General features: G+C 55.9%; 2 protein-coding genes across 4 annotated transcripts; both read right to left on the bottom strand.

Moving 5' to 3' along the window:
- Positions 1 to 1,033: 1,033 nt before the first annotated feature.
- On the bottom strand, positions 1,034 to 14,957 carry KCNK17 (potassium two pore domain channel subfamily K member 17). The gene is made up of 5 exons (XM_030317070.1): positions 14,685 to 14,957; positions 11,427 to 11,541; positions 6,434 to 6,594; positions 5,833 to 6,007; positions 1,034 to 1,727 (listed from the first exon to the last, which is right to left on the bottom strand). Exons 1-5 carry the CDS (start codon positions 14,955 to 14,957, stop codon positions 1,417 to 1,419), a joined length of 1,035 nt encoding a protein of 344 aa, XP_030172930.1. The 3' UTR covers positions 1,034 to 1,416.
- A 506-nt stretch (positions 14,958 to 15,463) lies between these two features.
- On the bottom strand, positions 15,464 to 22,643 carry KCNK16 (potassium two pore domain channel subfamily K member 16). Of its 3 annotated transcripts, XM_030315427.1 has the most exons (6): positions 22,431 to 22,643; positions 19,289 to 19,403; positions 18,304 to 18,470; positions 17,288 to 17,453; positions 16,871 to 17,013; positions 15,464 to 15,724 (listed from the first exon to the last, which is right to left on the bottom strand). In XM_030315427.1, exons 1-6 carry the CDS (start codon positions 22,641 to 22,643, stop codon positions 15,602 to 15,604), a joined length of 927 nt encoding a protein of 308 aa, XP_030171287.1. In that variant the 3' UTR covers positions 15,464 to 15,601. The 3 variants fall into 3 exon arrangements, with proteins under 3 accessions (XP_030171287.1, XP_030171289.1, XP_030171288.1); XM_030315429.1 differs by lacking the exon at positions 16,871 to 17,013 and having other exon boundaries at positions 15,464 to 15,732; XM_030315428.1 differs by lacking the exon at positions 15,464 to 15,724 and having other exon boundaries at positions 16,790 to 17,013.
- Between the last annotated feature and the right edge of the window lie 1,449 nt (positions 22,644 to 24,092).

Consider the following 24,092-nt stretch of genomic DNA (forward strand, 5'->3'; position numbering starts at 1 on the left):
GCTCAACGCGAGGCAGTGTGGGAACCATGGAAATCAACCCAGCACTCTGGCCTCTCTGTCTCTCCCAGGTTTGAGTTCTGGGTCCTCTCTCTGGAGTGTGCAAAGTACAAGGATGCCAGTTCTAGGCCTCCAGCAATCTCTTCCTCACCTCCGTTTTCCTCTGCCTGCCCTGTGGGCCTTAGGAAGAGGGCACAGACCCTGTTGTTTACTCGCTGGTATTTGTTCCTGGGTCTGGCCTTGGTCCACTTAGGGCCAGGCCGGATGGCGCAAGCTGGATGGTGTAACAACCCTTCCTTCTTCCTTGGCCAAAAGGCTGCCCTTGATCCAATTTTAGGAGGGCTCTGAGGCTCCACAGGGAGGGGCCACATGGAGCCCCCTGGGTCCCTGTGCCACTACCTGCAGTGTGGTGGAGGGAAGCCAAGTTACAGGTATCCACCGAGGTGGAGAACCCAGCCACCGTTGGTGACCCTCAGGTACAGCTGGTACTGCCAGGGGCTCCTGGCTGGGCTTGGGGACCTGAGTGTGGTAGGGGGTATACCGCCTTAGTAGCAGCCCTAAGTGAGAGACAGAAATGCTCAGGGTGAGACTCTGCAAAAGAAGGAATCTCTGCAAACCCTACCTGGCCTAGCAAACTGTGATTGCCGTCTTCAAACGCAGCGGGGCAGGGTGAGGCAGGAGGAGCCCACTGGCCTGCCCCTGGCTTTTCCCTGGCGTGAGGGAGCCACAGAGCAAGGATTCAGCAGCCAGACTGGGGCCAGCTGCCTATTAGCTGTATCAACCCTGACCGTTGGGACTTTACCTGGAAGGTCTCTGGACGTGAAGGGGGCCTTGAACTTCAGCCCTTAATCCATTCCTTCTACCAGTCCTGGGCAAACTCACCTGGGAAAGGAGTGGCTTCTGTGTATGTTCCAGTCTCAGATGCTGCCTTTGTCTCTGGGTACGTAGGTCAGTTAGAATTAGTTGTGGTTGTGAGTGACAGAAAACCCCAAATAAAACTGTAGTAAACGAGATCGACATTTATTTTTCACTCACACAAATGAAGTCTGAAGGTATTCGGTCCAGATTGTTATGGAAGCTCTTCAACCATCAGGAACCCAGGCTCTTCCTGTCTTACTGTGTCATCGATCTCAAACATGGCTTCTACCTCATGGTGCAACATGGTTGCCAGAGCTCCAGCCACTATATCAGTATTGCAGCCAGCTAGAAAAAGGAAGCACACTACCTGCCACAAAAAGTCAGTCATAAGTCCCACAGGATTCTTCTCCGTGTATTCAATTGGGCTGAATTTAACCATATAGCTGCAAATAGCCTCAAGGGAAGATAAAAAGAAGTAGTCTTTAGTCTGGGTGGTTATGTGCCAAGCTTAAAGCCAGGGCTCTTGTTACTGAGGAAGATGGAACGCATACGGGAGTATAACTAGTTGCCCTTTCCACAACATGAGACCTGAGTAGAGGGTTCTGGATGTTGCATGATTCTCACAGGCCCCTCTGGACAGCAGCCTGACTGTGGCAAACGGGGTTCTGCCTCCCCATCGGGGCTCTGCCTCCAGCTTTGGGGCTTGAAGTTCTCTTTGGAGCTGTGGTGGTAGCAGGAATATGATCTCCCCGGGGTCTCCAGCAGGGAGAGGATGAGTTTGATGATCAAGGCCAGCCACGCCATCCCAAAGAGGATCCATAGGGACACTGTATTCTTGTACCACAGCGGGTACCTCCGGGAGGGGTCCATCCCTGGGGGGGAGAGGCAAAGTCAGAGGAAAGAGGTCTGGCAAAGTCAAGGCCACATTCCCAAACAGAAACAGCCACACATGGCTTGGTGTATATGAGCAGAATATGGGAAGTTCAAACTGGTCTGAGATCGCTAGCCTTGTGGTCACTGCTATAGGATGCTAGGAAGCCTCCCTGGATTGACACTCTGAGTTGGGTTTGGAAGCTACATTTCCTCTTTGTCCTTCTGATGGACTCTGTGCTCTATCCCAGTGCTTCAAAGTGGGGTCCCTGGACCAGCAGCATCAGCATCACCTGAGAGTTTGCTAGAAGTGTAAATGGCCGGGTCCCCCTCCAGACCTACTGAATGCAAACCCTGGGGTGGGTGCAGCAATCTGTTTTAACAAGCCTCCCAAGAGATTCTGATGCCCGCTCTGTTGTTTGCCTGTCTCTGTGTTTGGTTTCCTCATATCTGAACAGAGGCAACTTGCCAAGAGCTTTGGGGACAACAGGTGGAACCACTGGAGTTTGTATCCTGCCCCAGTTCTCCCTGGCTGTGTGACCTTCATCTGTCTGAATATCCCTCACCTGTGAATGAGGAGAATCCTTTCTTCCCAAGCCCTTGGCTTTTGGGATGAAGTCCTAAGGCCCTTATCTACTCCCCCAGCCTTGATTTACATACCTTTTCCCTGCTGAGTGCTGTGCTTGTCACTCTGGGCTTTCTCTTGTTCTCCCATCCATCTCCAGTCCTGCCCCAGGGCCTTTGTATTTGCTGTCCTTCCAGCTCAGAATGCTCTTCATTTCCACTTCCTCATGGCCTAGTGAACTTCCCCTAATCCAGCAGATAGACCTCAGCCCATGTGCTTCTGCTGGGTTAAGTTACTTATTCTCTCTGGGATCCCCGCACCGGCACCCCAAACATAATCAGGACTGGGTGAGTAATGGCAGAGGGAAGGGACAGATGGAGGTCATTGGAGGGCTTAGATAAGTCATTTCAAGAGCCTGCTCCATAACTCAATTCTTCCTTCTTTCCTAGGGGTCTGTCTTGGCACCCTCATCAAATCGGGATTGTTCAAGGGCGAGGTCTGTCCTCTTATTCTCTCAACATCTTTTTCTGTCTTTGTGTTCTGTCCCACCCATCCCTCTGTCTCCTGGCCCCAAGACAACCTCTGTTCCCTGTCATTCAGGCCTGGGCCCCAGCTCGGGAATGAGCCTGCAGCCCTGGACCCCACCTCACTGCCTGGCAGGAGCCGGGATTGGATTAGGCTGATTGAGTTATGGGGCCAAGATTCCGCTGGCAGTCCCAAATGAGATCAGCGGTGAGCCAGCTCTCGGCCCCTGCCACCCACCAGTTCGGCTTGCTCCTGGCAGCGGAGGGGAGGGGGTGTCCTTCTCTCATTTTATTTCATTTTTTTTAGTCGAAATCATAAGTGGCGGGTGATCTGGCAGCTGGCAAGGCGCTCAACTGTGTTGCAAATGCAATTGGGGGAAGTGGGGGATGAGGCCAGGGAGGAGCAGGAGGCCGGGACCGGGGTGCCGCTCTGGCCATGGCCTTCGGGAAAAGAGGAGCAGCTATGAAGACAACACCCGCGGGGCTGCTGTGACAGGGACAACGGGCGCCCTGAGACCAGGTGGTGGACCTCAGCATTCCCATCCAAGAAAAGGGTTTGACCTTGTCCTTGGAGGACAAAGAAGGTGGAGAGACACGGGTGGGAGCCGGTTTCCGGGGGCCTCGTGGGTTTGAACCACGTCTCCTCAGTTCGGTGGAAGGGGACTGACTCTGGGAAGCCTTGGCCCCATCCTCCAGCCTTCCTGGCCCTGCCACTCCCCACGGGGTGGCTGGCAGGAAGCAGGGACCCTGATCAGCCCTCCTTGCTCCAGTAGAGACTGCTGCGTGGATGTCGTGGGCCCTCCCTGATGCTGGCGGAGGCCTTTCCTGCCATTCCCAGGGTGTCTGTGTCTAGACCTGTATCCGCCCTGCCTCGGAGGAATGTGGAGCCTCAGGACATCCTTACGAAGATTCCCCTTCAGCCCCGTGTAGGCTTCTCCAGGCAGGATTCCAGGGGAGCCTGCTGTCAGCTCTTCCCACCCAGGACCAAACTTTGGGGGACCTGGTGATCAGTAGGCACCAGGAGACTGTTGTTGAGAGCCTTGTTCCCACTTTTCCTCCCCTCTCCTTGCACTGGACACCCTCAGAGAACCAGGTCTTCTGGGTTCAGGACTACCATTGGGGCAAATCCCGAGTTTCACGCCCTGAGCCCTGGTGGTGCAGGACCCATCACATCACATAGCCCTGGGTTGAGGTTGCTATGGCTGAGCCCCTGGTGGCCCTGATGCAGGGTGGAAGAGGGAGAGCTCAGAGTGGAGAAGGAGGCAGGGCTCAGCCACAGAGTAGCCCTCACCAGCCTACCCATGGATTTGGGACTCCCATCCTAAGACTATGGGAAAACACTGAAGGTTTTCGCAGGACCTAGGCAGGTGACGTGATAGCACTTGTAATTTTTTAAAGGTCCTAAAAGCCAAGGCGGGGACAGAGTTACAGGCCTCACAAACCTATGGGTGCCATTCCATGTGCTTTATGTGAATGGCAACACTTTAGGGTTGTGTAGTGCCCAACCTACATAACCAGCCATGTACAACAGGCCTGGCTGGACTAAGAAGATGGCAGTGGGAACAGAGAGGAGAGGACAGATCCAAGAATCATTCTCTGATCTGTGACGGGGACAGATGTGGCCCTTGGAGCCACTGGGCTAAGCTCTCCTCAGACCTGTCTCACCACTTTGAAGGTAGGTGGGTACACTCCAGTTGGAAGAAACCTTCTCAAAAATTTCTTTTCAGAGCAACAGCCTCCCTCCAGGATTGAAGATATTGGGAAGGGACAGCATGAGGCCCCTGACACAGGATGCTTCTTCTTAAGGAAAGAGAGGTTCAGGGAAGGGGGGACCCTGAACACAGGTGAGAAGGCACGGAGGGGGTCTCAGCCATCACCTAGCCCTGACCGCTCATTTTATATATAGGAACACTGAGGCCCCAGAGGGGGTGCGTGACGGGGTCTGGAAAGAGTATGAGTCTGGGAGTCAGCCGATCAGAATTCTAGCTATCTGTGCAATCTCGGGCAAATGGCTTGGCTTCTCTGAGCTTCAGCTTTCTCCTCAGTAAAATGGGGGTGACAGTTGTCACTCTAGGTGGCTTGAGGTGCTAGCTAGCTGTTTGTTACTTTGGTAAGACCTCATTTCAATATCCCAGGCTGGGTTCTGTCTCCATAGATGTGAAGAAGGACAGGGCCTCCTCCCTAATTTAGGGCCAGGGGTCCTTGAGACCAGTGTGGTGGTGGTGCCAGGGGCCACTGCTCATGTGGTGAACCTTCAGGGGAGGGCAGCACAGGGGGATAATGAGGCTGAGCTGAGGTCCCAGCCACCCCTGCGGCCCCACAGAATGTCCTTCCACTGCCACCTGCTGGGCACCTGCCTCAGCTTTATCATGCAAGGCCAGTGGCTTCTGGGACCCCTGTCTTGCCCACACTGGGTAGTGATGGCTGATTAAACCTCATGTTGGGCCTTCTGAACCACGCAGCCCTTCTTTACTGGCACTCAGAGTTCATCTGCCAACGGGGGTCGGGGGAGGCTGGGTTTTCCTGAGTCTCCCAGACTCTCCAGCCTGGTCCCTGTGGCCTGTGGTGTGGAACATATGGCCCTCAGCCCAGGGACAGTGGGAAGCTTGGCGTTTCATGAGGTGGGGTGAAGTGGGGAGGAGAGACCCTGGGACAAGGAAGGACCAGGGAGGGCGGGTCAGGGACTCTCTTAATTTGGTGAGCTCTCATAACAACAGTTGAGCCTGTGGACATTTTCAGCGCTTGTCAAGAGAACCAGGACTGTGACTTATAGCCAGCCCCATGCGCTGGGTTCAAATACCAGTCATCACTTTTTACCTGGGTGACTTTAGCCCCATCACAAAACAAAGCAGGTTGAACCTTCCCAGCACTGTGTCCTCTGGTCTCTGGGCCTCCGAGCGCCGCCACCCCCGCCCCCCAGGCCTGGCGCACGACAGGTGCCAGCGAATGGAGCAGGCGAGTGGAGGCCAGGCAGCTGAGTGCCCAGCCGCCCTCCCGCTGCCTGCAGGGGTCTCTCACCGATCACGTAGTCGCCGAAGCCCACGGTGCTGAGGGTGATGAAGGCGAAGTAGAAGCTCTCTACATAGCTCCAGCCCTCCATGTGGCAGAAGAGCAGTGGGGGCAGCAGCAGGAAGAGCAGGAGGCCCGAGAGGAGGGCACCGGAGCCTGCCAGCCACCGAGCCTTGGCCGGGTCCTGTGGGTGCATGCAGTACCCAGGCCCCATGTGGCTTCTGCCCAGTGCTTGGGGAACAGACAGCCTCAGGGGATCCTGAGCAGGAGACAGGGATACGCTCCCTCCCGGCAAGAAGGGGCTGTTGGGGCCCCTCCACCTCGTCTGTGTTCTCCAGGTTCCTGGGCAAGACCTTGGCTGGCTGATACCCTTCCAGTCAGCCAGCTGCTACCCCGTGCTCTCTACTGATGCCCCTTTATCACTAATGACCTCCATTCTGGGCAGCGGCCTCCAGTCCCACCACATCCCCACTAGTAACCCTGATTCCCAGAGGTAACCCCTCTCCCTCCTCCAGTGACCCCCCCCCCCCCCCCCCGGGCCTCCTGATTCCCACTACCCCACTCATCCTAGAAGTAACCCAGCCCCCCCTCACTCCCACAGCCCATGCACCTGCCAGGCGCCCCCCAGGCTGCGGGCACAGTGATGCACTCCCTGCTGCATGAGATGCCCCAGTCGGTTGAGCACCACGAGGTTGAGCGGGATCCCCACAAGAGCAAAGAAGATGCAGAAGAGGCGGGCGGCCATCGTATGGGGGCTCAGGTTGCCGTAGCCTGAGGCAAGACAGAGGCACATCAGGGGACCTTTCCATCCCCAGGGGCCCTCATTCCTAACCCCCTCCAGCTGGCATTTACCGGAGGCCTTCCTTTCCCAAGCCAGGACTGCAGGGGTCCCTATACCTTCACTCCCTCAGAACACCCTCTACTCCAGCTGGGGACTCCGCTCTGTATTTTACAGCTCCAGGAGGCTCGGCAGTGTGTGTGAGCTCAAACCCACAAAGGGTAAGACTCCGTTCTCTCCCTCATTTCCCCCTTTCTGGGTGGACGTGGGAGAGGGGCATGGAAGGGCGTGGAGCCTCTAGGTGCTGCATCTCCGGGATCAGCTGCACCGTTTGAGCCAGGGCCCTGCGGCCTCCAGGCCCCTGTCTCTGGGCGCAGCCCCCAAGCCAATGCAGCATCCCCAGCAGGCAGTCTTGCCTGGGGCTCCCACTGCCCGGCCTGGCCAGGCCTCCCTCAGAGCCACCTGCAGTCTGAGGCTGGGCCTACTCAGGCCCTTCCCATCCTCTCTCTCCTTTCTCAGGCATCATGCCTACTTTGCAGTCCGGCTGTCACCATCTCTCCTGCTCCTTCTTCAGCCTTCAAAGGCCTCCCCCCCCCCCCCCCCATATGCCTCTTGTACATCTGATTCTGCCTTGATGCCTGATTTGCAGAATGCCCTAACATACCCGGGCTCCCTCCCAAACCCCTCAGGAGCGAGGGGCCGTGGATGGACAATCAGGTGACCTGATGGAGGGCCAGGTGGAGGTTGGCTATCTTCTCTGTCATGAAGATAAGGGATGGGGGAGGCTAGGGGACGATGAGGCATTCCTCCAAAGATTCAGTTAGCCTGGACATCCTTTCCTCTTTCATTCTCCTCCGTTTCTGTCTCCCCACTTTTTGGTCACACCCCCCCACACACACATTCCTGTCTTGTGCTAAATGCAAGCCTGACTATATCGTCTCCCAGATTATGACCCATCATTATTTCTTCGGAAGGTCCAAAGTCTCACCCAGCCCATCTCTGAGCCCATCTGGTCCCCTACTTTCCCAGTTCTGGCCACACTCCTGCCCTGCTGAATCCCCAGGCCCCCTCCTGCCTCTGTGCCTTTGAACATGACTCTCCCTCTACCAAGAGCATGCTTCCCTCCTTGCCTGCCTATAAATGGCAGCCCCAGTGCAGCAGCTCCCCCAGCACTTGGCCATCTTTGAGGGTAACCCACTGTATAAGAATGATCTGTTCCAAGTCTGCCATCCTCGAGAGTCATGAGCCCCTCAAAAGCAGGGGGTCATAATCAGCTTTATATTCTCAGCAACTGGCACAGGATCTGATACCTAATTAGGTGCTCACCAAATGTGTGTTGAGTGAGTTTAAGAATGAATGAATGAATGAATGGGAAATGCGGGAATGAATGTGTAAATAGATGAATGGATGCCTCGCATCCTGTCCCCCGCCCAGACTGGTCAGCACTCCCACATACTCCACGCTCACTTGTACTGGATTGAAATTGGTGGTTTACACTGACCCTTGCCTTACTGAGGGGTCTCAGAGGGGATGGTCCCAAGAGAGGCCAAAGCATGCACTAATTTAGAGCATGGGCTTTGGAATCAGAAGTGCTTCCTGGGTTTGGATCCCAGCTCTGCCCCTTGAAGGCTGTGGGACCTTGGGGAAGTGGCTTGGCCTCTCTGAGCTTCTGTTTCCCCATCTGTGAGATGGAGATGTTGACATCTACCTCACAGTGTTTGCATGCGGGACAAAAGGAGGCAGTGGCAGTGTGCCATAGATGGGAATGTGAGCCCTCAAGCCTGTAATAGACAGAAGGTGTGGAAGGAATGTTTGCCGCATGAATGAATGGATGAATGATTGAACTCCACTCCACCAGCTTGTGGTCTGAGGACCTCAGCAACCTCTTCTAGAGCCTCATCCATTCTTCGCCTAATTGGCTTTTACAGGTTCATTTAGAGGAGGGAACTCTATTGGCATCCAGGGATCCCTGACTCCTCACTGACCCCTCCTCTTCTAACCGTGGGTCCTCCCAGTGCTATCCTCTGTCCCTTGGGGTCTTTTCTAACCTGTGGAATGGTAGCACTTAGATTCCAAGTCTGGGAGGACCCCTGTGAAGCTTTTCCCTTTCTCAGGCTGACATTAAGTGAGTTTTTCTTCTCCCCATCATTTTCAGCCAGCCCTAGCTCAGCGCCGTCGGTGGATATCAGTGAAGCCCTCATTTGCCTGCTCAATTCTCGGCGACCATGGCTCCATCTAAGCCACCTCTCCCTTCAGCAGGTCTCCTATCTGTCACCTCTTTCACTTTGCTAGTCGACCCCTAGGACATCCCAGGAAAGCCTTGTGTGGTTGGGCTGCCCTGTACCTTCTCTGAAGTCAGCCTTCATTTCCAACCCTTTCCAATCACCTGGTCCTCTTTACTGTTCCCCAAGCCCATCAGCAACACTCCTACCTCAGGGTCTTTGCACTTGCTTCCCCAGATACTTACACAGCTTTCTACCTTATTCCGTTCATGTCTCTGCTTCAGTGTTACCATTACAGAAAGGCTTTCAAAGGCCACTTTATATACAATAGTTCCCCATCACTATGAGACTCCCTTCCCTGGCATTATTTCTCTCTACGCACCTCCCACCACCTGAATATTGCCTATGTATTTGTTTGCTTGTTGGGTGTCCTCTTGCACTAGAACATCAGCTCCCCCAAGGGCAGGGACTTGCCAGTTTTGCTCACCATTGTCTCACTAGAATTTTCTGGCTCCCCCAGCTACTAAGTCTATCTGTTGAATGAATGGATGGCTAGAGGAGTGAACAAATGAACAAGCCATGGATGGAGTTCATAGATGATGGACAATTTGGGGGGGAGGGCAGGGCTCAGGCCTGTCCAGCTGGTCTAGAGCTGTTCATGGGCCTGTCAGACATTATTTCATTTTGGGGCTTGGAAAGTACAACCCTTACAGGGTACTAGACCCAGGATGACAGGGATGCCAAGGAGGCAGTCCTTTGCTGTGCCCCTCAGGGTACCCCTTCCTTCCCTCATGGAGTGTTCCACATGTACTCCATCTTCCTCTCCCTTCCTCTCTTCCTCTCTCTGCATGCCCTCTGCGCACACGCGTGCGTGAATGTGTGTGTGTGTGTGTGTGTGTGGTCAGAATCACCAGGTCATGAACTTCCCCCCTGTTCACCCTAGAATGGCTCTCTCCTTCTTCCTGTTGCTTAGAATTTCCACTGTATTTGTAAACCTTCTAAAGGCAGGCACTATTGGAAAGAGCAAGGTAGTCCCCCAGCTGGGTTTCAAACCCCATAGCTGCTTACTTTCCTTGGGGAAAGGGCAACTTCTGTGTGCCTCAGTTTCCTCCTCCGTGACATGAAAATAATAAGCCCTATTTTGGAAGTTGGACCATACAGACAAAATGAAATCTCAATTGTAGAGGTGCCCCTCACGGTGCCTAGTACAAGTAGAACACGTGTGCAGGGAGCGCTGGGCTCCCCCTTCCTCTGCCCTCCTTCCCTTCAGAGCTGGCTCAGAATGCTTTAGGGCAGAACCGAGTAAAGACAAAGGGACGGGCTGCCAAACTCGGAATTCAATGGACCAAGGGTGTAGGAGGTATGGGCTTTAGAGATTACAGACCCCCCACACAGCTAGGACGCCTCCCCACAGTGACTCTGCATCGAACATCCCCCCTGCCCTGGGAATCACTAAGGGCTGGAGGGGATGGGTGTTTTGGGAATTTGAGTGCCCACTGTATGCTAGCCCTGTAGACCCAGGGGGTGTAAAGATGAATAAATACCATCCTGGCTAGTTCTTCCACGGCCACAGGGTCCATGGAGCCTCAGGGGCCTCCCAAGCATGCTTGCCTCAAGGTGGAGGACTACCCAAGCCCCTGTGTAGCCCTGAGACCCGCTTCCAAGAAGTATTGGTTGATTTAAAGCTAAGCAGAGTCCGCTGGGAGCTCCTGCTTGGCTCCCCTGTGGCGGGGACAGAGACTGGGACACTGGTTGCCGGGGAGAGGATCCTGGCTGGCCGAGAGCTGGTAGAGGTCGCCCTGGTCAGCAGTGGTGTCCTCCTGCCACCTGGTGGTAACTCCAGGGTCATGCAGGAGCGGGGCCTCCGCCAGAGAAGGGGGATGGGGCTCTGGACTTGAGTTATTTCCTGGGTTTCAGAGCTGGAGGGACCTAGGCTGCTCTCCTCCTTCCCCTTCCAACAGCCTCCAGGCACCCTCCCAGGGCTGGTTCCACCTTCACTCTCCTGAAGGCTGGGCTAAGGAAACGGGAGGGAGATCTGGTCCCAGGGCTCTCTGTGTGAGGGAGGAAGGGGGCTTGGAGAGAATGGCGATGGGGTGCGAGGGGTGCCTTAGTGAGCTGGGGAGAGGCCTCCAGGAATGGCCACCTTTCCCCAACACTGAGAACAGGGGATGCAAAGGGTCTTTTTGGATTTCTGCCCTTCCTTCCTTCCCAATTTTCCCTTGCCCTCCACATCCCCAGTGTTGGGTGGGCTTGGCTCAGGGGACCAGGAGACTTAGAGAGCTGAAACACATCTTACTGCCACACGGGGGCTGTCTATGTCCTGAAAGGTTGTGTGGGGCAGAAATCCCCCAAGAGCAGCCCTACTCAAATGTCGTCTTGCACACAAATCTCTTGGAGACCTCAGTAAAATGCAGAACTGGATTCAGCAAATCCCAGGTCGGCCCCAGATTCTGCCCACAGATGGTGGCCACGCTGCTGGGCCTGAGTGCACTTGGAGTCTAGTGACCTAGTAACTCTTCCAAAAGGCACCGGTCCCCTGACCCCTGTCTTTCAGGGGGTGGGGTCACACTCCCCACCCCACTCTGGCCCCATCCTGCTCTTACCAATCGTGGTGACCGTGGACACAGAAAAGAAGAAGGAGCCCACGAGCTCCCAGCGCCCCATGCTGGTGGTGTTGCCAAGGACGATGTCCCCACTTTGGTACGCTTGGACGATGCCCTGGGGGAGAGGTTGCAGTGACCACCATGGTCTGTGGGGCGACTGGGCCCCTGCACTCAAACACATACACATGTGTGCATGAATACACATGCATGGGGGTGCGTACACACACACACACACACACACACACACTCATGGACAATCGTCACAACCACTCTTTGATCTCAGCCCTTCCAGGGCAAGCAGGCTCTTCCTGTCCAGTCAGGGCCTCCCCAGGGGCAGGGACCATGGAGAGAGATCCTTTTCTTCTCTACCCCAGAGCCCAGGTCAGCTCAGGATGTCTCACCAGCTGGAAGAACACCATTTTTCCCTCTTCTCTTGCTCCCTCCCATTCTTGCAACAGACACTGGCCAGGCAGGACATGGGGTGTCAGTCCTCAGTGGGTCAGAGACAGATTTAACCAATACAGCACAGTCAGTGCAGCTTTGGGCATTAAGGCAGTACAGCTGCATGGTCCTGGACAAGATACCCAACTTCTCTGTGCCTCAGTTTCCTTATCTGCAAAATGGGAATAGTAATAGCACCTGCTTCATAGAATTGTTTGTGAAGGTACAGTGAGGTGTTTGGTGTAGACTTAGAACAGTACGTGGGACACAGTAAGTGGTAGTGGTTGCCATCATCAACATTATTACCAGTATAATGCTGTAGGAATACTGAGAGGAAGGATGTTTATTCTGACGGGGGTGGAAGCAGAAGGTGCACGGAGGGGGTGATGTTTTAGTTAGGCTTTCTTTGAGGGTCAAAAAGGACTGCTCCTGGTAGAAGGGACATTTAGGTAGATGGGACAGCAGGAGCAAAGCCTGGGAGACAGGACTGTGCCTGGGATCTAGTACAGGGAGACGGAGAGGCAGCTGGGAGCCAGGCCACGCTTGGCTCTGCCAGGCCAGGGATGGAACAGCAGGCCTCTTCCAAGGTCAGTGAGCAAAGAGGAGGCAAGAGCAGGTCTGTGTGTTCCCTGGAAGCTGGCAGCATAGGTGTTAGCACACCAGAAGAGGAGAGACTCTTGAAGGGTGAGTGATGGAGAGGGCCTGGCCTGCATCCAGCACAGAGTGGGCCAGGAGGAACAGAGAGGAGACACTCAGAAACCTAGGACTCTGGTCCTATTTGGTGTGGGTAGTCAGGGAAGCATCGAAACCCCTGTAAGGGTGTGGGGATGCGGGCTGGATGACAGACTTTCAGAATAGGTGGAAGAGCCCGGCTGGGAGGAGGAGGGTTGTTGCTTTGGGGGGATCTGAGGAAGTTGCACGCACGTGTCTACCCTCAGGGGGGGATCTGGGTTGGAGACACCACATTCTTATTTTGGGGATGGTGAAAGCCACAGGATGGTTGAAGAAGGGGTAAAGTGCAGGAGGAGGGGCACCTGGGTGGCTCATTCAGTTAAGTGTCTGACTTCAGCTCAGGTCATGATCTCACAGTTTGTGGGTTTGAGCCCCATATCGGACTCTGAGCTGATAGAGTAGAGACTGTTTGGCATTTTCTCTCTCCCTCCCTCTCTGCCCCCCCCCCCACTTTCTCTGTCTCTCTGTCTCTCTCTCTCTGTCTCTCTCTCTCTCTCAAAAAGAAATAAGCACTTAAAAAAAAAGTGCAGGGGCAGCTGAAGGGGGTTGTGGGGGAAGTGTACAGAAATGAAAACACTGTGAGGAAAGGTGGGAAACACCCACATACACACATCTGCACTGAGATCCATCTTGGCGGTTAACAGGCCCATCCCTGGCTGTGCAGCCATTCATGTATTTGTATTTAACGTCTCTGAGCCTCAGTTTCTTCATCTCGAAAATGGGGATGATAAAATGGTACCTACCTGTGAGGTAGGTGAGGAGGAAAGGAGTTAATACAAGTTAATAGTCTAGGAACAAGGCTCCACACACAGTACGTGCTACACAGAAGCATTTACCATTATCACTGCCACCACTGTCCTCTTCCCTGGGCCTACGCTGCCGGGAATTGAAATTCTCCACCTTTGCAAAGGGGGTGTCACCCAGCCTCCAGGACCAGGCAGCCCGCGGTGTTTGTAAAAGTTTAGAGGTGGGGGCGGTGGAGGTGCTACAGGAGGTCCTTAGCGGAGACCGTCCTTCCCCTGCCCAGCTCCAGGCCCCACACCATCAGCCCAGTCCAAGGGCTCAGGACTCTACCACTGCCCTAGTGCCATGTCACTTCCCACCCAGGGACATTTCCCTGCTACCTTCTGGGGACTGGCTTTGGGTTGGCGACCCTGGCACTCAGGCCCTGCCCTCCTCGATGGAGGCGGCACCGGGACTGCGGGACGCGGACTCGGGGCTAGGGGCACAGCAGCCTGTCTGCCGATCAAGCATCCGCCAAATCCCGCAGGTCCCAGTCCGGTGCGGCCCCGCCGGGAGTCGAAGGACACCTCCACCCAGCTGCGATGCCCCGCCCCTAAGAGCCTCCTCAGCCTTTCCCCTCCCCCCCGCCCCTCTGGGTCCCCACCCCCCAGAGCAGTCTCTGTGCTCCGAGACCTCTGCACCTCCCCTCCGCGTCTAGCCCCTGAGTCGGAAGACAGGAGTAAAACGGGTTCAGCCGAAGAGCGCCCCTGTGTCTGCCCCCCGCTAGTTCCCGATCGGGTCTGCGCCCTGGGAGCTCCGAGCTCCCCTCCACTCACCCCCTGGGACGAGCGCGCCCTGTACCCTTTGCCCCCAAGACTCCAACCGTGCCCTCAGTCTTGCTCCTCCTCTGACACTGCTCCTCGCCCCCAGTTCTCCTGTTTGCACTCTCTCTGGAAGGGGTCGGGCGTGCCTTTCGTCCTTCGCCCGCGGGGCGACCCCGACGCAGCGCCGCGCGGTCCTAGTGGGACCCTTGCCCCGCCACCTCCCAGGCCTGTCCAGCGCGCCCTGCCCCCATTCGGCCCGACCCGGCTAGGCGCGCCCCCTGTCGTCCCGTGCTCAAAGTAGGGTGTTTGCGCCCAGCAACCGTCCGGACCGGGCGGGTTGTGCCCTCTCCACCCTAAAGGAGGACAGGGCGCTGAGGTGCGCTTCCCTCCGGCCGCCCCGGAGCCGGGTCCGCGGCCGTCCAGCCCAACCCTCCCATCCCCCGTCCGCTCCAGTCGTCCCGCGTCGATCCCCGCCTCCTCTCTCCCGACCCGGGGCGTGCCCTCCCGCCCCCCGCCCGTGCCTCCGCTCGCCCCTGACCCGGATCAACGAGTCCAGCGCCGGGCCATCCAGACACGTGAAGTTCTGCAGCAGCGCCCATTTCTCGCGCTGGAACCTCGCGCTGGAGTCACGCGCCGCGGGGCTCTCCAGCACCCAGAACACGCCGGTGCCCAGCGCCAGGTAAGCCAGGTAGGCGAGCAGCAGGAGCACGGTGCCCGGCACGGCGCAGTGTGGAGCCCTGTCGTCGGGCGCCACCGGGGCTCGGGGTCTGCACAGAGCCAGAGAGGCAGGGAGGCCTGGGCCAGGAGCCATGGCCTAGGGCAGAGGCGTAAGGAAGGGGCTAGGAGCTTGGCTGGTGCCCTCCCCAGCCAGCGCCTGCCTGTGCCCAGTTTTCTCAGTTTTCTCCTGTGCCCAGGAGGCTTGCGGGAGAATGGGACAGCCCTGCCCCACCCTGCACCGGGATCCAATCCCAGGGACAAAACGAGCCCCAAGCTGTGGGCACCTGGCCCCGCCTAGAATGTGTGTGGAGTGCTCACCCCCCAGGCCTAGCTCAGGGGAAGGGGAGGGGTGCTGGGAAACCGCAGGCTCTGAGGTGGAAGGAGCCCAGAGCCCCCCAGCGTGTCCTACTGTAGCAAACAGTGGGAGGGACTCCTGGAGACCGCACTCAAGGGGGAAGAGAAAGTAGAAGCCAAGTTTATTGTCTTAGGGCCCCAGCCTAAGCTCTCGGACCCTGGGACCCTTGCCTCCTGTCAAGTCCTTCCTGGATCTCTTGCAACACCACCCTTTCCTTTCCCAAAGATGAGGGACCCCAGCTGATCACCACTTGTCTATGAACTTGGGAGGCGAGAGGATTCTTGACCAGTGGGCTTGTCCATTTCCTGCTTCTGAAGAAGCCCGGTAACTTCCTTCCTGGAGGAGGAAGGGTCCAGGGCATACAAGGAGTCCCTCAGGGGTCTTCAGTTTCCCAGACCTCTTCTCCATATGAGGAAGTCCTGGGTGTAACCTGGGTCTCTCGATGCTGTAGATCCTTCCCTATGTGTCCCATCTGGAGCCTTCTCTGCTTCACAGCCTTGCCTCAGTCCGGAGTCTGGGAGTCCGGAGCCACCCAGCCACTTACCGGCCTGCCTCGATGGCAGAGGTAGGGGCAGAGCTTTGAAGTCCTTGATGAAGTTGGGCTGTGGATGGACTGGTCTAAATCTCTCCTCTCCTTTTGGCCAGAGACGTCACAGTCTGGCAGGAGAAGGGCCGGGGTTGCAGAGCATGTTCCTAAAGGAGGCCAGGTCTCCACGGAGCTTGTCTCTGGGTGTGTTTGGAAAGGCTCTTAAGACAGGCACCCAGAGGGGGTGATGAGGTCAAGGGGTGCCCTGGGGAGTCAGGGGAGGCCACACTCAGGAAGGTATGGGATACACAAGAGCTCCTAAGCCTTGTTCACGGACAGCTCTAGACCTCTAGGCAAGGGGAACTGGCAGGCTTTGAGAGGCAGCTGCCAGATTCCTGAGGGTAGATGTCCTGTTTGCATGAAGATGCTCCAAAAGTCCCTCCCCAGCCCTCCTCTCTCCTTGACCCTCCCCACCAGCCACCCCTATGGGCTCTGGTCAGGCCTGCTCTGCCCCATTGTAGCATTTTGGGCACTGGGTAGGGGCCTCTCTGCTTATTTAGTGCTTCTAGTGGACTAAACGCACATGGAGAGCAGGATCTTTCACTGTGTGTCCCCAGAGCCTGGCCCTCTGCCTGACACACAGTGGGGGCCTGACAAATGCCCCTGGTGCACATATCAAATGAGGTGAAAATAAAGTCAACCTATGTTTACTGTACTGCATAAAGTCTCCTGGGTTGGGGGGAATGCGGGGAGGGCATGATGGAGATTTGGCTACGGTGATCCATGTCTGGATTCAACTTTTCCAGGTCACATTTGGGGGAGGGGCTTTGGGACAACAGCGTGCATCTCACTCCACACACGTCTCTCATCCTGTCCTGCATCTCCTTTCAGTTACTTGCTTGAACATTCCTGTCTCCTTTACTCTCTGGAGAGATCCTGAGATCAGCCCTGGCTGGGAAGGGGAGGGGGAGGATCTTGAACAGGAAGTCTAGAAGGCATATAGGGGTAGGGGAAGCAGGAGGGGCTCCTGGGGTTGCTGGAGGCCTCATGCAGAGATGGGGGTCTTCTGAGGTCTGGGGACCCCTTCCATCTCGGGGGCTCCCCCTTCCTTGAGGCCGAGTCCCCTGCTGAGCAGCCAGAGCTGGGAGCACCTGTGCAGAAGCAGAGGACCCAGTGGGAGGACCAGAGCCAGCCAGGCCAGGCCCAGGAGGATCCAGATGGCTGCCAGGCTCCGGTACACCGAGATGTAATGCTTGCTGGGGTCTGTACCTGGCAGGGAAGGGACATGATAAATGCCCGGGATCTGAGGGCACAGCCACACCCCCTCCCAGGTTCCATAGGGGTCTTCACCAGCCTCCCCATAACAAGGATCTGCAGTGGAGGGAAAGAGTGATGGGTCCCAGACCACAGACGTCTAAGGATGTTGTGAGAATCCTCAGAAGCCTTACAAATTATTTGTCTCCCCCAAACAACCAGGGACTATTTCCCCATTCCCTAACCCTCATGGCCCCCACTCGGAGAAGTGTGACTGCCTTGTTCTCACCGACAACATAGTCCCCGAAGCCAATGGTGCTGAGAGTGATGAAGGCAAAGTAGAAGCCTTCACCGAAGCTCCAGCCCTCCACGTGGCTGAAGACCATTGGCGGGAAGATGAGAATGACCAGCGTCCCCAGGGTCAGGAACAGAGCCAGGCCCAGGATCTGCAGCAGCTGGGAGTGAGAGAGTCTGTCTCTGAGTCACTTGGAAGGCCCCAGGATTGGGCAGGGGGAGTGCGCAAATCTGGGAGTGCAGCTGGGCCGTAGCTATGTCCCTTCCTTGCCCTGCACACCTTTGGGTTGGTGTTTGTATCCTGTGTGTGTGCTCTTGCCCAGGCCAGGGGAATATCTGGTCAGAGGGATTTCATTAGTGGGTCAGGTTGGAATTTGGAGACTCCTTTGGGTCTGAGGATCACGCTTGGATAGACCTGTCAGAGACTCAGAGCTGGGACAGAGGACAGCCACTGAACTGCCCCAGATTCTTCTGCACCCCAGTCCTCCTTAGTGTGCTGGCTTTGCAAAGGGCTAGCCAAGCGGGTGGGCGATGGGGGTGTGCTGGGTGGCCCAAAGTTTACTTTCAACCGCAGGAAGGGGTGCCGGAGTTCTGTGATGGCCACAGAGATGTGCTGTCCAGATTCCCTTTCAAAGGAGACCTTGTTGATCAGCAGTCAGCCAGCGGCCTCTGGCTCCCGGCTCCTTTGAGGTGTATGTCAGCTACAGAGAACCGCCGGGCCCACGGGCACACCCTTCCCAAGAAGGCCACCCTGTGTCTGATTGAGGCCAGGGTATATAGCCCTGGCTGATTCAGCACCCTGTGGGACAACTCCCATGGCCACACATGCTGGAGAGCTCCACGAGGGGCTGGCCAAGTCTTTGTCCAGCCTGATCACAATTCAACTTCTCCCTCTGCCCCGCCCTTTCTTCCATGAGTTTCTACCCCTAAGACCCTGCCTGCCAAAACGCGTCTCAGTATCAGTTTCTGTTTTCACCCCGCCACAGGGCCATAAGGAAGAGGGGGCCCTACCTGGGAGCGCCTGGGCTGCTCCTCCCACCTCTCAAGGGCGGCCAGGTGGGCGTGCAGGCCTGCACCCAGGTGGTTGAGGAAGACCACGTTGAGCGGGATGCCCACCAGGGCATAGAAGACACAGAAGACCTGGCCTGCCTCCGTGCTGGGCGCCAGGTTGCCGTATCCTGCGGGGGGAGGGGAGGAGTGTGCAAATATGGGAAAGAGAGAGTTCAGAGCTGCCTCCCCCACAGACTCTAGGTGGTCATCTTCCATCACCTCCTGGAGTAGAGGAGAAGCTCCTCTCTTCCCAAGAACATTCCCCCCAGCCCCTGCTAGAATGATCTCTATTTGTAAGAATCCTGCTTGTCTTTGAAAGGCCCATCTCCAATGGCACTGCCTCTAGGAAGCCCTCCTGACTGCCACCCTCCTCCTGCCTACGTGGAGTGATTCCACATAGTGTCATTCCTGTCTAGTTTTTCCCTGGGGGAGGTGAGGGAACACAGCAGATGCTATTGGTGTGCTGTCCCCTCAGAACAGCTGGGGCATCACCTGCAGCCTGGGGGACAGTTCCTGTCCACCCAGATGGCTCTCTACTCCAAGTCCCTGCATCTCTCTGTACCTGAGAATGTGCGTAGTCTATGGGCAGGTTCAAAATACTAGAGTTAACACATCCAGGGTCAGTTCTCAACCATCGAGGGCAGGAGTTGGTAGATAAATAGCCTCATTTCCTCCCCCTTCACAGGCAACGTTCGGAGTCTGGGCTCTGCCTGTGCTCTCAGAGGGCCCCCATGGGAGCGAGGCCAGTTGTCCTAACTGGGACCCTGTTCACCCATGCAAATGTTGCTGCCCTTTCTCCTCTCTTGCTTTACCTCCCCACTTCTCTACTTGTGCTTCCTGGAATCATCTCCTAAATAAACCACAGTCCTGGTCTCAGCATCTGCTCTCAGCAACCGCAACCAAAACAGGGACTTTGGGGAAGCCCTTCCCCACCCAGACCCTTTACCTATGGTGGTGACAACCGTGCCCGCAAAGAAGAAACTGCTGCCGAAGTCCCAGTTGCTGGGGTTGGTGGAGTTGCCTTTGGGGTTCACACCCTTCACCCAGGCTTCCATGATCACCTGTTGGGGGGGGTGGTGTGGGGTGGGAGAAAGAGGCAGCTGATGGTGGCCAAGCTCTCTGCTGTCATCTCACTTACTGATATTCTTAGATGGTCTTGTTTCCATTTTGTGGAAATGTAGGCTCTGTCCAAGTAGCTAAATGCCTTGCCCAAGTCCACTGCTTGTTCCACGGACCAGGGCTGACTGGGGTGTGGGCTGTAAACATGGGCTGGTGGAGGGGAACGGGTGTAAGGAGGCAGAGGAGGGTGCTTAATGAGTGGTCCAGGTGGGAGGTGCTGTCTGTGGCCAAGAGGGTGAGACGTAGATGTGTTGTGAGGACAATAGGAAGATTCCAGGTCGGATGTTCCTGGAAGAGCTTACTGGGGAATGTAGATTTGGGGGGCCACAGGGAAGCCATGGGGCTGCCCTCCCGCAGGGCTGATGGTGGGGACAGAGAACCCTGTTCTGGGTATTCCCGGGGAGCGGGCAGCCCTGCTCTTTGCTGCCCCCTCATGAGGCCCAGCCCATGCCTACAAGAGAAATTCCATCAGACACCAGGGCAAAGGTCGTGTATGTAGTGGTGTTTCTGTGTCGTGTGTTGTACGCATGCATGTGCATGTGTGTTGAGTGTGTGTTTACGGAATCTGAACCCTGGAAGGCTCAAGTGTAAGCCCCTCTGTCCTGAGGCCCAGCCCTCTTGGAGATGGTTAGTGATTCCTCCCCAGTTCCCTCCCCTGTGACCATGCCTTGTCCCAGGCAGCAGCACTTGATAGAGCCCCCAAAGCTGGAAAAGGGCAGTGGGGGAGGGGGCCACTCCGGCCTCCAGTTCCTGTGGGAACCTTTTCCCCACTGGCTGGGTGTGTGTGCTCCTGGCCAGGGTGGGGGTGGCCCTGGTAGGCTGGGCCAGTCTGGGAGTCCTGACACAGGCTGTCTGCTTTTCTTCACTTTGGCAGAACTGGTCTCTTCACATGTGGACTTTGGTCTCCCTCCCATTCCCACACACCCAGAGAGGCCAGGATGGAACATTCCGGAACACGCTCACTCCCTGGAGACCCTCACCCTTGGGAGCAGCTCTTGCTCTAGGCCCAGCTGTCTCCCACAGCCAACCTGAAGCACTCCATCCTGCTGAGGAGGGGCCTTGATTCAGCGAGGGTACTGAATGTGGGGTCCCCAGTGCGACCCTCCATTTTTCTGTAAGAATCCACACATGTAGAAAAAGCCAGACACGAATCCTGTGAACCGGGGCAAGGCCTTTTTCCTGTGGAGGCGTCTCTAACACTGCTTCTGGTACCGTTAATGGCTTTTTCCTCTTGTGAATTTCACCAGTAATGTGTGCTCTTCTGGAATCCTATTCCTGTCAGCCAGGCATCCATCCCCTGGCAAGTGAGGGTCCCTCCCAAGGAGACTGAGGACGGAGGTGTCTTGGCTCCCCTGGGGAGGCCAGGGCCAGGGTGTTGTTATTCAGTGGCTGGGGCTGCAGTCAAGCCTATTTTTTAGGCTTGTTTTTTTAGCTCTGTTTACAGAGCTAGTTAGATCCCAGCCACCAATCCTTCCCACACCCTCAGGCTCCTGGGTTTTGCGTCTAGTCCTAGGCTGAGGGAGGAGGAGGTGCCATGGGCTCCAGGGCCCGCGAGGGTCTTGGGAGGTGCCAGAGCCCTTCTCAGTCTCAATAGGGGTGCTATGGTGCCAGCCCTGTACTGCTGGAGAGCAAGGAGGCCTCGTTTCCTGGAAGAAAGGGCCTGGACTGGTCTCTCACATCTCTGGAAAGTTCTCTCTGACCACCCCACCCAACTATCATCTTCTAGGTCAGCTGTTCTCCATCTTGAGGGCACGGGCATGGCCTGGAGGGCTTGTTAACAATAGGCTGCCGGTCCTGCCCCCAGAGCTCCTGATTTGGAGCGCCTGGGGTGGGGTGCGATGTCAGCATTTCTAAAGGACTCCCTGGCGATGCTGATGCAGCCGGTCCAGGGGCCCGCACTTTGAGGATTGCTGCTCTAGGCTGTATCCTGCCCACCCCAAGGCCTTACACTTCTGCTAATTCGTATGGTGAAGAGCCGCCAGCTGAGGGGTGAGTTCTGTCCCCAGTACTTAAGCCTGCAGTCTTGCCCACACTCCCCCTCTCTGTGGCCCGGTTTCCACCTACCAACTGGAGACAGTGATAGCCATAGGTCATTATGAGGAAACACGTATAAAATTCTTGGCTCCAGAGGATGGATCATGACCGGTCTAACCCCAGCATGATGACCCTGTTCCCCACTGTCTTAGGCACCTTGTAAATGCTCACTAAGTGCCAATTATCACTCTGATGACTCTGCACTTGGCTTGTTCCTTTGTGGTGGCTGTCGTCTTTCACTGGGCCCCCTGGTCTCCAAGGCCAGATTTGCCATGCTTCTTGGAGAGAGGGTGCTGGGGCTCCAGAGTTTGCGCAGAGAAGTAGGAGGGGCCCAGACATAGGGGGAAATGCTCTGCCCTAGAGAGAGCCCCCTATGGACGCCTTGCTGGTGTAGCCATCATCCTGCTCATCCTGCTCACTGGGCCGGGGAAGACCAGCATGGCAGCTGCTCCTGACCGTAATTTGTGTGTCCCACCCACAGCCCTCGAGTGTGGTCAGCAGAGGGAAGTGAGGGGGGTGAGGACAGAAGGATTAGCAGCCCCGGGGTTGGGGTAGGGGAAGTATGGCGCATGGGAGAAGGAAATTTGCACAGTGTTGCTAACACTGACACACAGTTCACATTTATGCAGCAAGTGGCTGCTTAAAAAGTGCTTTTGATCCGCTGTAAATGTCTGCAGCACCTCTGAGATCATTCGGCTCACCTTTTAGATGAGGAAATTTGGGATCAGTGAGTTTGAGTGACCCGCTCAGTGTCACACAGCAATCTGGTTCTAGACCTGAGGCCAGAATCCAGCCCTAGGTCTCCCTAGGTCTCTGTTCCCGCTCTACACTGCTTCCAAACAAGCATTAACCACCCCTCCCCGGACTGATCGCCCTGGATCTGCCACGAGAACCCCCACTCTGCCCACCATCCCACACCAGCACCTCCCTCTCACCTGCACAAATTGCTCCAGGGCCCGCTGGTCCAGGCACGTGTAGTTCTCCAGGAAGCGCAGCTTCTCAAACTGGAACTGGTCCCTGGACTGAGCCTCCGCCTGCTTCTCCAGCAGCTGGAAGACAGTGGCACCAAGCAGCAGGTAGCAGACGTAGGCCAGCAGCAGGGGCAGCACCCGGCCACCCCAGCAGCTGCAGAGCCTGGCTTGGGGCATGGTGTGGCCGGGAATCTGCCGGGGCTGCGGGGCTGCCTCTGGGAGGAGAGGGGGGAAGCGCCCGGGGACCCGTGCCCAGCCTCCTGCCTGCCTCGCCCTCCTCGTCCTCCTCGGCACAGGTGTCTGGAGGCCGGGGAGTCTGTTTGAACAGTGCGGCTCAGCGTGGCTGCACTAAGTGCCTCCAGTGCAAACAGGCCAGCCACCCCCCACCAGCCTTTTGGACCCTGGAGAGCACAGGTCGGTGGCATGGACCCCTCAAAGAGACCTAGCGGGTCCTCCTGCGGTCGTCTTGTCTTACCCTCTGCCTACAAGTTGGATGGGTGTTTCTGGACCAAATCAGATGCTTTCCCCTTCATTCTGCCCAGGACTGTGTGGGTGCCCTCCACAGCCCCCAGCTTTTCACCCGTGTTGGATGGCTTCGGGTCCCCACGCTGGGAAGGAATCAGGATGGGTGTGAAAATGCCTTGTGCTCAGTTGCCTTGGCTACAGAATGGGGCTGGGAGGATGGCCTGCCTATTGAGGGCCCTGAAGATAATAAACTGGGTAACAAATCAGGGCAAAGCAAATAGAGAACAGCCTTGACCAAGAACAGGAATAGGGTTGATGCTCCCAACAAGTTGTATGCATTTGCTTCATAGCTTTTGCTGAAAGTTTTTTTTGTTTGTTTGTTTTTGTTTTTTGGCTTGAAATCCTTATCAGGTTTCCTCCAATACAATATTGGTGAGATGTATGTGTGAGTAAAAAAGAAGCTAAAATTATATCCTGGCCTGAGATGTTAACAGTGGCTTCGCTCTGGGGAGTGGAATGGAGGGTGTTTTCCTGTCTTTCTCTTCTTTGCTTGTGTGTGAATTTGCAATAGCTTTATTGAGATATAATTCACATACCATTTCATTCACACATTTAAAGTATACAGTTGAAGGGTTTTTAGTATTTTCAGAATCATGCAGCTATCTCCACAATCTTTTCTAGAACATTTTCATCAGTTCTGAAAGAAACCCCTGAGCATCCAGTCTGCCCCCTCAGCCTCTGGCAAAACCATTAATCTGCTTTCTCTCTCTGGATTTCTCTATACTGGACATGTCATAGAGATGCAGTCTGACCGTTTGTGGCCTTTTGTGTCTGGCCTCTGTGTAATGTATTTAAGGTTCATCCATGTTGTGGCATTTGTCAGTAGTTTATCTTTTTTTTTAATGTTTATTTTTGAGAGAGGAAAAGAGAGAGAGAGAGAGAGAGAGAGAGAGAGAGAGAGAGAGAACAAGTAGGGGAGGGGCAGAGAGAGAGGGAGACACAGAATCCGAAGCAGGCTCCAGGCTCTGAGCTGTCAGCACAGAGCCCGACATGGGGCTCGAACTCACAAACCACGAGATCATGACCTGAGCCGAAGTCTTGCTGCTTAACCGACTGAGCCACCCAGGTGCCTCTACTTTATTCTTGTTTATGGCTGAATCA

This window comes from Lynx canadensis, chromosome B2 (genome assembly GCF_007474595.2).
Source record: "Lynx canadensis isolate LIC74 chromosome B2, mLynCan4.pri.v2, whole genome shotgun sequence".
NCBI lineage: Eukaryota > Metazoa > Chordata > Mammalia > Carnivora > Felidae > Lynx > Lynx canadensis.